The sequence below is a fragment of the Canis lupus genome, chromosome 30 (genome assembly GCF_003254725.2).
Source record: "Canis lupus dingo isolate Sandy chromosome 30, ASM325472v2, whole genome shotgun sequence".
Taxonomy (NCBI): domain Eukaryota; kingdom Metazoa; phylum Chordata; class Mammalia; order Carnivora; family Canidae; genus Canis; species Canis lupus.
The window spans coordinates 15,633,387-15,645,830 of NC_064272.1; the positions used below are offsets into that span (position 1 = coordinate 15,633,387).

Sequence of the window (12,444 nt, forward strand, 5' to 3'; positions counted from 1 at the left end):
TCAGAGGAGCCATTAATATTTTCACCTTATCTAGATATATTAGAGCCATAAAGAAAACCACACACTCAATAATAAAGGACAGAGTACAAAGGTGTTTGGAAATCCAGGACTACTTGTAGCTGAGTTGTTATTGGCCTTGGACCTGAAAGTGACCTTGGCCCAGAAGGGTCTGACCTCATTCTTCTTCCCTCACACATTTAACTTCCCTTTTTCCTACCAGAGCTTTGTGTTGGAAGAACCTAATGGGAAGCAGGATGCGGTGGGAGCCTCTTGATACAGTTCATGATGGGAAGCCTCCTGGGCCAGATAGCAGGATGAAGGTGGGTGGACAGAAGACCTAGAGGGGCAAATAGCTGACTGGCACACTAGTTTTACACTTTCTTTTGAAGGACTTGGTCACTTGAAGATAATATCAATATTGTGAGCTCTTTGAGGGAAGACACTGGCCTTCCCACACTTATCTGTGGAACACTATTTAAAGGATTGTTGAGTAAATGAATGGGGCTGTTCACTTCCTTCCTTTCTCTTGACTTGCACTTGGGGTGGCCAACAATAGCTGGATAATGCTCTTGGCTAAGGTCTTGTGTTCTGAATAGCAAGGCTTCTTATAGTCATGGCTAACTAACTCAAAGAGATTAACACTTCCTGCTTATGTAATTATTCTACTTTTAACAATCGCATTAATAAAATTGCTAAGCAAAGATAGAATTTACTGTATTAATATCTTGAGTCTTTGTTTTATTGTTTTTATAAACATCCAGATTTACGTAGGCAACATGTTCATGAATCTATAGCCCTTCTCAGTGACTTTTTTTTTTTTTTTAAGATTTATTTATTTATTCTAGAAAGAGGGAGACAGAGAAATAGCATGTGAGACTGGTAGGGAGGGGCAGAGGGAGAAGAAGACCAGCAGACTCCCTGCTGAGCAGGGAACCCAATGCAAGGCTCCATCCCATGACCCTGAGATCATGACCTGAACCAAAATCCAGAGTCAGACGCTTAACTCACTGAGCTACCCAGGCACCCCCTTTCTCAGCAACTATTAAATCTAGCCCTGTTATTTCTCCTTTTACCCATGCCCCACTGGCCAGCAGATAGTCAAGCTGTTTCATTTGGGAACTCATGTGACTTTTGATTCTTTCCGAGGCTGCTTCAACAAAACACACAAAGGGATAAATTAGCTTCATTAACTATCTTCAGTAGCTTTAAAAGGAAGTCAATGAATAATGCTGGGTTTCTCGTAACTGTCCAGAGAGCAGGAAAATAGAAACAAGTTTATTAGCCCTAAATTTTGGAAAAGTTCCTCATGCTATCAAATTGTCATCCCTAATGATTCTCAGATATTAGTATTTTGCGGAAAAGGATAGAGCTAAATGCTGCAGGTGACAAGCTTGGAGGCACCTGGGGTTCTTGAAGTATTCAGGTGTAAGGGCAGAAGAAAATACATTGGTGGGAAGGAGAATGAGTCCCTTTTCACATAGAGCTCTGCTATTCTTGCCTCAGGGTTCTCAGGGCTGTGTGTGTGTGGTGTGGGGAGATAGAAAAAATGGGGGAACCTCAGAATACTATAAACAACCAGGAAAAAGATGACTTTATCCTTTGTTAAATTAAGTTGGATCCTCAAATTCTATTTGATCTTTCTTTGGAGTTCCAATAGGTTTCTTCACATACACTTTGCTAATAATGTATTTTTGACAGATTATTCTTTTTCTCATGAAATCTCTTGCTATTTTACATTCTTCAAATGTGAATAGAGTATTGATTATAACTCTTGGAAGACTTTTTTATAGTTCTATTTCCAGGGTCCCCAGAGACAGAATAGGCATGGCTAGCTCACCTGAATCCCTCACCTCACCCAGAATGATAGGCATTTATGCTCCCATTTACACCCCCTGCTGGTAAAGTCACTCCATTAATGTGTTTCTGAGTTTAGGTCATGACATCTCTGGCTGAGGCTATGGACCTACAGAAGAAATATGCCATTTTCTCCCCTTAATCAGGATTTGAGATTTAAAAAAATTTGTTTCTAATTTCTTCACATGTCATTTTATTTATTTATTTTAAAGATTTTATTTATTTATTCATGAGAGACACAGAGAGAGAGAGAGAGAGAGAGAGAGGCAGAGACACAGGCAGAGGGAGAAGTAGGCTCCATGCAGGGAGCCCGACGTGGGACTCAATCCTGGGACTCCAGGATCAGGCCCTGGGCTGAAGGTGGCGCTAAACCGCTGAGCCACCCAGGCTGCCCCACATGTCATTTTAGATTTGATCTTTTTGCGTTTGGTATGGGGGTGAAAGGCTAGAGCCACTGGAAAAGTTGCTTGTAGGCCTGCAGTTGAAGTTTCTACTACAAGCATGTTTTGTTTGGCAGGCAGGGACTCCTCCCCACAATAATCCCATAGCTAGAGAGGTGAGTATTTTTCTCTGTAGTATGGATGGGGGGTTATATAGCAGAGTGATTAAGAGTATAGGCTCTGAAGTTTAGTTAGACTAAACTGCTTCAAATGGAGCACACACTCTCCTATTTGTCTCAGGCTCTATTACAGACTATTGTTGAATTAGTTCTCCTGGGGGCATCCAGAATCTTTCACATTCTATCTTTTCCTAAACACTTTTAAAAATGTTCTGTATTCCAGAATAATTATACCTGTCTTTACTTTTGACTTGGGACTGAGTTACTTGTGTAAATCAAATGATTCCTTTTTTTATTATGTACAGATAATAAAATTAACAACTGTATAGTTCTTTAGAGCTTATGAGGTATTTTTATTTAACTCACTGGATTATCACAATAATCGCATAGCTAGAGAGGTGAGTATTTTTCTCTGTATTATGGATGGGGGGTTATATAGCAGGGTGATTAAGAGTATAGGCTCTGAAGTTAGACAATTTGAGATTGAATTTCTGGTTTCATAATTACTAGCTTAGCCTTAGCTAATAAACCCACTTGTTTCCTCATCTGTAAAATGAGTATATACTACCTATCTTATAGGGTCATTATAAGAAGTAAATAATTCATACAAAGTAATTAAACACTGCCTGGCATATAGTAAGTGCTCAATAAATCTTAACTGCAAAACTGTCATCCTCATTATTAGTAATAGTATATGAAGAAATGGAAACTCGGAAAAATGAAGAAATCTAAGATCACAACAACTAGTTGGCAGGAGCGCTGGGGCTTTAACCAAGGTTTGAAGGTGTTTGGTACTTTTTTCCTCCATATTTACTACTGATTTCCTCATGCACCCTGGAGAGACTGTAAAGTGAATCATCTTTTTTTTCATTTTTCAGCTTCCTTATCTTCATTTTCTTTTGTTTCCTCACGTTTAGAACTCTTGAGTATTGTCTGTCCAGTCATGGGAACTATCTGTCAGAATTCAGCAAGGTGTAGGGATGTTCACATCCCTACAGGATGGACTCTCATCCCTGCAGGTGGACTCTCCTTGACACAGAGCTATTAGGAGATTCTGGGGTCCCCCCAAATTCTGTCCAGAAATAGTCTGGAAAAATCAACATCCTGTTTAAAGTAAAAGGATCCTATTGTTGCCACATGGAAGACATTTTTAAAAACAATAAATAAGCATATATTTCTCAGTGCATTAGTTCTTTCCTCTTAAAGGGGAGAATACTTAACTTCTAGTGATCTCATTTGTCATTTCACATCCCTTTGAGGTAGTGAAAAAAGGGGTTATATTATCTTCAAGGGTGTGGGACCAGGAGAGGAGTAACGAAGTCCAGTGTGAAAAGAACATAGGCTATGGAGTCAGGCAGATGAGATTCAATGGGCTCTTCCATTTTCTGTTATGAATTCAAGTACCATTTTCCTCATCTGTGTAAGGAGGATAAGCAGAGGAGATACTGCTCATAAAAGAGACCATGCTAGGTACTTTTTTTTTTTTAAGATTTTATTTATTTATTCATGAGAGACACAGAGAGAGAAAGGTAGAGAGGTAGGCAGAGGGAGAAGTAGGCTCCAGGCAGGGAGCCCGATGTGGGACTTGATCCTGAGACTGCGGATCATGCCCTGAGCCAGGGGCAGGTGCTCAACCGCTGAGCCACCCAGGCATCCCTAGGTACTTAATGTGTAAAAGTGACTGCTACTGATATTGGGGACATGAATTTTAACATTGGCTGAGGGTGACAGAGAGACTCAGGTGTCATCATTCTTAACTCGGTGCTGTGTGGACTTCTTCATATTGTTTCTCTACATTTTAAAATCTAGCTGTTTTGATCTTTTATTTGGTGCTTTGTTTTTAAATATACCTATTATGGACAGGTCACTGGCTCTGTGTATTTAGCAAGGCCATGCACAATGCCCAATACGTCAAAGTCCCAAGTTTACCTCATGTCCCAAGTTAATGTTAGTGAATCCACATGACCAACAAGGAGTATGATACAGAATCTCTCAGATGGTATTGGGGCAGCGATTCTCAGAAAGTAAAAGCAGCAGGTATTTATTATTTACAATGTTGCTCAGCATTGTGTAAGGTAGGGGACACAAAAGAGACACCAGACTTTTTGTGTCTTTTAAAAGACTAACAATTTTCCAGGGAAAACAGATGTGACCGAAACCTGACACAATTAAGTACAGTAATAAACACCATGTGATTCAGTCGCATTAGGTAAGTGGGCTCTTGTAGGCTGGTGGGTAAGAAAACAAGTAAACTCACACTTAAAGCATGGTTTGATAAATACGAATAGAATAATATGCAAGGATGCAGAGGAGGTGCCATGTAGTGTGGGTTCCAAGGAGAGGCCATGCTTCAGTTGATCCTGATGAGGGGGGGATGCTGGAGAGAGAAGTATTGAGTGAGGAGGACTGAAAACCACATTTTGAAAGGCACTGAGAGATGAGAAAGTCTAAAGAATAGCATTTGTTCAGCATTCTTGATGGTCCGAACTTAGGTTTTCCAGAGTTATTGGTAGGAGAGCAGACTGGAGAAGTGGGCAAGGGATGTCATTAAAGACATTGTGTTTTTATGGATTAAAGACATTTTGAGAAGTATGAGCATCAGGTTGTTGGCAACCAAGCAGGCCAGAGATGATTATATCAGTGTTTCAGAATGATCACTCTGGGAAGATCTTCTAGTAGAAACAGGTAAGAAATAGTAAGGGCCTGAATCAAGTCTTAGGAGAGAGAAAAAATGAATGAACGAATGGTTGAATAAAAGAGTGAGTAAATGAATAACACTAACTCTAAGTGTTGTAGAAGTTCAGAGAATGGGGATGCCATAGTAGGAACAGTATTTGAGGAAGACTGTATGATGGAGAAAGATTTGAGTGGTCAGCCCAGTAACTTGCCCATACTAGGTGATTGGAAGTAATACTAGGTTGCACAAATGTGTGAGATGGTCAAGTAGACAAATTTAATTGGAAAAGAATGGTAGATAATATGATTTCATATGCAAATTAGTTGCACATTTTAGAAAGCTTTGAAATGCCAGATTGAGGAGCTTAAACTTATTTAATTAATCAGTAGAAAGCCACTGAAGATTCTTAAACACATATTTTGACATATTCGGTTTGGATTAGAACTGTGTGTGTTGAGCCTCTTCATCATGGTTGGAGGAAGATGTGTCTAGAGAAATGATGCCAGTTCTGATTCTTATATTTAATGGAAATGCGACAGAGACAACATTAATTTGGACTGGAAGATAAAGTTGAGATTTTTGGTGATACTAGTCTACAGAGGGTTGGAGCAAGTGGAAAGATGGAAGAAACTGCTTGCCTGATCAAGTCTTTTCTGGAGAGTGAATACAGGGCATGCACAGCCAATATCTCATTCCATCCCACTGCAAACATTAATTCATTATGCTATGTTTTCCTAGTGAATTCAGTGGTAGCTTAGAGTCCTTGTTAACACAATACTTCAGGCAACTTTTGTCAATTGACATTGGAATTCAAGCCTATCTGTCATACCTGAACTAAGAAATGAATAAGAAATTATGGCTGTACTCACAGTGCAAATCAATTTTTACTCTTTCAGGTGGAACTTGCAGAAATCTGTGCCAAGAGCGAGCGTTATATTGGCACTGAAGGAGGAGGGATGGACCAGTCCATATCATTTCTTGCAGAAGAAGGAACTGTAGGTGATATTGAGCTATTTGGAAATATCAACTAGGCAAAGTTCATATGGAGAGGAAGGCCTTGAGATCTTGCACATGATTGACTCTGGGCAGCTAATTCTATTAGATTCTATTCTAAATGGTATTGCTCAACTACTTTGTAATTCAGGGCTGCTACCAGTTCACCTATTCTGTTTCATGTTGATCACATCTTCCTTAGGCTTCCGGAATCATACCTCACATCTGTTTTTCTCTTGTGCCTAGTTTTTCTCCCTTCTATTTCTCTTATTAAGACAAGATTTCTCAATGCCCTAGTTATTAAGATTACCTTTCCTGCTCTTCTCCCAAATCACTTCATCTCATGGCATTTTCATAATCTCATGTTGGTTTTAAACCCAAATGTTAACTTCTCTTACCACATACATTCATAATCCCTCTTTTATAATTTACTTTTTGGGATCATTTTTCTCTGTCAACATTTTTGGGGCTTCCGTGGTGGGGAAAAGAATGTTGACAGTAAGCCAGGGGTGAATTCCTTAGCTGGATACCACTTCCCCTTGGCTATAACTCCCTTAGGCAGAGTAGAAGTTTTGGGTGTTGCCCATAAACTGTCTATTTCCAAAATAGAAACAGACATTTCTTTAAAATCTTTTCTTAGTTTTTCATCAGATTCTTACAGGCTTGGCTATTTTCCAAGAATACCTGGATTTCTTCTTATTAAGAATATTTATTGTTGATTCCTCCAAGCTAAAGACATGAACCATAAGGATATGTGGTTTAATGTTAAGAAAATACTCTGGGTGTTTTGGATGAGACCTGACAGGCAGACATGGTGGCAAGAGTCCTGATGTTAATGTAAGTTAGCTATAGAGTCTGAACAAAGTCCAAATTCTTTGAGCTTGCAAAGCACTTCATAATGTGGCTCCTGCTTTACCTCTCCATTCTACTCTCTCACCAACTCTCAACCCTCAAATTGAGCTCCAGCCAAATTTCAATAAAGCTCAATTAATACTTCATGGTTGTGTTTTTTCTTGTTGGTCTTTTTTTTTTTCTTTGCCTCTGAACTTGTGTATGTTCTTCTCTCTTTTTTGATATCCTATTTGGATCAAGAAATCCTTTGTCTGCCCTACTCTTGCTTATCCTTTAAGATAGTGTAGATTTCTCTTTTTTCAAAAGAGCCTGCACTAAGTGATTATATGCTTCAATGATGTTCTATAAAGCACCCTGCACTTTGCTACCTTCGTAATTTTGTCCATTTGATTGTCTTTCCTGCTAGATTGTAAGTTCTACGAGGGCAGGCACAGTGTCTTGTTCACTGTTGTAGCTCCAATGCCTACTATAATGCCTGGAAGTCAGTAAACAATATTTGAATTGAATGAGTGCATTTTTAGGAAAAATTTTTGCTAAGGTAAATAAATAGATAAATGATTAAACATTTTCTGGATTCTAATACCTTATATCTCACCTGTCATTTTTCTTTCAATAGGCCAAATTGATAGAATTTAGCCCTCTGAGGGCAACTGATGTGAAACTCCCAAGCGGAGCAATATTTGTGATTGCCAACAGTTGTGTGGAAATGAATAAGGCAGCCACTTCTCATTTCAATATCAGGGTGATGGAGTGTCGGCTGGCTGCAAAGGTATGAACTTGGCAAACCAGTGAAACTTGGAGTAGACTTTCTCTTATCCTTTTTCCTCTTATTTTTTTCTCTGCTACTTTGTCTCTTTCCCTGAAGTTTAGGGCATCATTCTGACTATAGCAGTATTCTAAATGAAGGTCTTTGGGAAGAGAGCAATTTGATTCCAAACTCAGGAGATAAATAAACCTATAAGTGTGCCCTGCAACCTCGAGGTATTTGGAAGCTATATGAACTTCACAGTTGAGTCTCCTAGGGCAGCACAGGGCAGAAGAAGATAGTTTATATCTGTGAAACATAGACCATGAATGAGGTAAGGGTGGAATAAGATAGCTGGAGGTGATATTGATGGGAAGTGACCATAACTGATTTTGTTTCCTCAACAAATGTGATGGTAGCCTCAACACCTGGTCCTCTCAGATGCACCATTTTTGTAGTGGGCCATCACTGGTCACTCTAAAAATATAGGCTTGATATAATGCTCCTGTGCCCAAAAGACTTTTACATGTGTGTAAAGGACACACAAACCAGAAGGGAGTCTTGGCCATTCTCTGTTCTACAGTGTTTTTTTTTTTTTTTTTTTAATTTATTTATGATAGTCACAGAGAGAGAAAGAGAGGCAGAGACACAGGCAGAGAGAAGCAGGCTCCATGCACCGGGAGCCCGACGTGGGAATCGATCCTGGGTCTCCAGGATCGCGCCCTAGGCCAAAGGCAGGCGCCAAACCGCTGCGCCACCCAGGGATCCCTGTTCTACAGTTTAGAAGACCTTGGCTGATGAACCCTTAAATCTACTTAGGAAGTATTCATTGAATACCTATTATATGCCTAGAAGCATGAAGATATACAGAAGGATATAAGACCTAAGAATAGAGAGAGTAGAGTGGAGAGTTAAAAATAGAGGGTTGTGAAATAGGAAATGTTAGTTTGTGATCAGGTGATATGTAAGTTGGTGCTCCAAAAAGTGACACAGAAATGAAATGTTGTGGAGGATCCAGAAGGGTACATGGTATGACCAGAAAGGTGGAGAAAACAGGCTGGGAGCCGGGGAGTGGGTTCTGGCTTAGGAGCTGCACTATGCTTTCTCCTAGTTGAAATGATGGTTTAGAAATTTAAATCTGATCAGATAATTCCCCTGCTTGCCACCTTTCAAAACTTTTTTATTTCAACTTTTTTTTTTTTATTGCCACCTTTTCAACTTTTTTATTTATAAAGAAAATAGTCCTTATCACTGCCTGGAGAGCCTTGCAAGATCTGTTGCCTGTGCACCTCATCCTTTAACTATCTTAGCTTCCCCTATTCCCATTACACTCCAGCCATAATGCTTGTTCCTACCCCAGGGACTTTGCACATGCCCAGAATGCTCTTCCCCTAGCTTTCTTTGAAGTCCAAGTTTAAATATCCCCCAGAGAAGACTTCCTTGACTTCCTTACTTCTAGATTAAGGTATATCTCCCTCATATTTCATAGCTCTTGAACTTCTCAGTTATGGAATTTATCACAATTGTTTAATATCTGTTTCCTCCTTTTCATTCAATTTTATCTGAGAGTCAGGGCTGCATCCATCTTGCTAACTCTTATATCTCTAATGTCTGGCATAGTGCTTAGGCTGAAATAGGCACAGGATAAACATTTGTTGAATAAATGAATGACTACTCCCCATGTTACCTGCCCTTTCATATTTATTTTGATCAATTTCACAATATTTTACAAGTGTATATTGGACTAGTTACTCTGGAGATATGTAGGTGTGGGCTTATCCCTTGGGACTGACTTGCCACTTCATCCTACTCCCACTCCCTGAAGTTGTGAAATTAGGGAGACTAGAGAGATGATGAGCCAGAAAAATAAAAGTTGGGTTTTTTTTTTTTTTCTGGAAAATTTTGGCATTAACATAAAAAGTCATTTAAATGTTTAAAATTGGAATCTACTCATTTAGATAATTTCAAAAAAATTATTAAAAGAAATGTTTTAATATTAAGCTCTTAACAGTATCTGATCAGTGCATATATGAGAAGCAGTGCAGTAAGCTTTTCAGTAGCAAGGCTTCAGTGAACTGTTTTTTCCTTTAGGACAGGAAGAGCTTCCTCTTTCAGGAGATGGAAGAAATTAGTGCCTTATTTGTTTGAGGGCTTATTCGTGCTGACTTTACTTTGAGATTGATGAGTAAGTGTTGCTTTCCTGAGGAGACTTCAAGCATGTACAATGTTTTCAAAGTTTTATCACGAAATGAGATATCCTCTATGAGATCTCTGGGTGAACTCAAGCAAGTATGAGATGTGAAATAGGTTCATGTTGTGACTACTCTCTTCCTGAGATGCAAGGAGAGAGAAAAATGCAGTTGTGGTGCCAAATCTCCAGTAAAAGTTATCAGAATGAGGAAATGGTCTGAGAGTTAACTGGAAAAAAGGCATCTCTTTTGGAAGTAGTCGTGTCTGAAAACCTTAATGCACTGCAGAACCTCTTCAAGAACAAGAGTTGATAGCTCCATATGAGGCTTTGAGGTACTTTGCTCAGGGAAATTGGCATCTGAATTTTGCTTTTTGCTGCACACTCCTCCCAATTGGGCATACTCTAAGTTTGTCTCTCTTTTAAAATATGGAAAAAAGAAAAGTGAAAGACTTTATCAAGATGGGAAAATGTTTTCTAAATCATGTGGCTACCAATCACTAGAATCCAAGTGTATAATAAATAAAGATAAAAATAAGCTAAAGATAAAACTACTAATATGATCTTGATGTTAACCATACACTTTTGCCTAGGTGGGGCACCTGGGTGACTTAGTCAAGTGTCCGACTCTTGGTCTCAGCTCAAGTCTTGATCTCCAGGGTTGTGAGTTTAAAAATTGATTTAAAAATAAGTAAGTAAGTAAATAAACAAGGAAATATTAAAAAAAAGAATATACTTTTGCCTAGGAACATAGGCTGGAATTCTGCTAAGTATATTTTCCTTATAATATGGTTCTATTCTTTTATTTATATGTGAATGAATATAATATTTGTTTGGAAATGGTCTCTTAAGTTGAGAAATAAACCTCCCATGTAGGAGGTTAAGCATCTGCCTTCAGCTCACATCATGATCCCAGGGTCTTGGGATGGAGCCCCATATCAGGCTCCCTGCTCAGCAAGGGTCTGCTCCTCCCTCTCCCTCTGCCCGGCACACCCCCCCCCACTCCCCGCACATGTACTCTCTCTCTCTCAAATAAATAAATCTTAAAAACAAAAAAACAACAAAAAAAAACCTCCCATAAAAAAGGTAAGGAACATTGTCTTAATCTGGACAAACTTTCTGTTTTCAGAAAGTAAAAATGAAGTGTCAGGGCAGAAATGACTAATCAGAATAGTTCTGAAAATGAGACAGATCAGATGGGGCTTTACATGGCAAAACTGTAATGAAGGACACTTATTTTTCCACTCCTCCTACCTCTCCAAGATCCTTTTATGAAACTGAGTATCTTTTATATCTACTTAACACAAGGAAGTATGGTGAACCCGTGAAGATGGTTTTTCTTTGTTTTGCTTTAATGTCGATAGTGTCATCTCTATCCTCAAGTTTCCCTCCTGTCCCTCTTTCTCTTTCTCTCTCCTCCTCCTATTCCAGTAGTTTCCAAAAACTAATTGATGAAGATTCATTGAAATTCAGAGTCTTATAGAGCCATTTGAACTAAAATTAAAAACGTTTCAAAGCAAACTCAGTAGAGATTTATAATTACTACTTACGTGATACTTTTAAGTGAAGCACATTTTTATGTTCTTAAATTAACAAAGTGGCCAAAAATCTTTAATGAGCACAATTTTTTCATACTTTACATACATTTAGTGGCTTAAACTTTTCCAGAAATGTTTTATGTTTATGAAAGAGAGTATCCCTTAATTATATTGAGGGATAAAATGTGTGATGCTGATAATGAGTATTATGGGAAGTCAAAAAGGGAAGAGAAATTATTCTATTGCTTTTGCATACCCTGAGCTCCTTGTGGCAACAAGTGAAGCAAAGAAGGAGAGAATTTCATGTGGTCCTTTGGCACTTCAAGGAAATTTTACAGTGTGATTCTTCATAGAGCCTGTTTGGTCAGGGCTGTCACTCGCCCAGTTTTCTTAGCTTCTGCCACTTAATGGTCAATATGGAATTTACTCTCTGTCTAGTGACAGAATGTGAGAAGTGGGCATAATGTCAGGGCTTTGGCAGTTCCCTTGAATTTCGGTGGAAAAAACCTAAATCCCTAGGAATGTGGCCAGTTTTGCTCAGCACCATTGATTCAGTAGAGCAAACCCTGCCTAGACTCTAGTGCAGAATATTCCCACTAGAGGGAATGGAGGGTCCACGCCACAGGGTGGGGGACACTCATGTTGGGGAATACGGTCCATGTGTTTAGTGGGACCAGGTTATGGCAGCGCCTTCAGGGCTGCACTGAGGATCAACCAGGCTTGGTTCTGGAAGCAGTGGGTTGCTGCTAATGTTGTTAGAAAGGTATTTGGTGTATTAACCTGGCAGCAGGAATTTTTGCCTTGGTGGTGGAGAAGTGAGGATGGGATAAAAAGGGAAGAATATGAGAAAAACTGTGACTGAGCCTATATACGGGGCTGAGTATAAGGCTCTCTAGGATTGGGTTTCTGTCCTCCTTTGGGCATGAAGCTTTCACCAGCTACTCTCCCAACTCCAGTTAGGCTAAATGTCCTTCTATGTGCTCTCACCACATCCTGTATTTTTCCATTATAGTAGTTTATCGCAATTGGGTTAAGTTC

At 39.2% G+C, this 12,444-nt stretch overlaps 1 protein-coding gene across 3 annotated transcripts in view; it reads left to right on the forward strand.

Annotated features, from left to right (window-relative positions):
* Nucleotides 1-12,444, forward strand: part of GALK2 (galactokinase 2) — a 136,592-nt gene that overhangs the window by 73,820 nt on the left and 50,328 nt on the right. For 2 of the 3 annotated variants that reach the window (XM_025472847.3, XM_025472846.3), the window contains exons 6-7: nt 5,987-6,085; nt 7,552-7,704. The exons of the other annotated variant lie outside the window; for it this stretch is intronic. In XM_025472847.3, the coding sequence (XP_025328632.1) occupies nt 5,987-6,085; nt 7,552-7,704 (252 nt within the window). The remainder of the gene's footprint in view (nt 1-5,986; nt 6,086-7,551; nt 7,705-12,444) is intronic. 3 annotated transcript variants of the gene reach the window in all.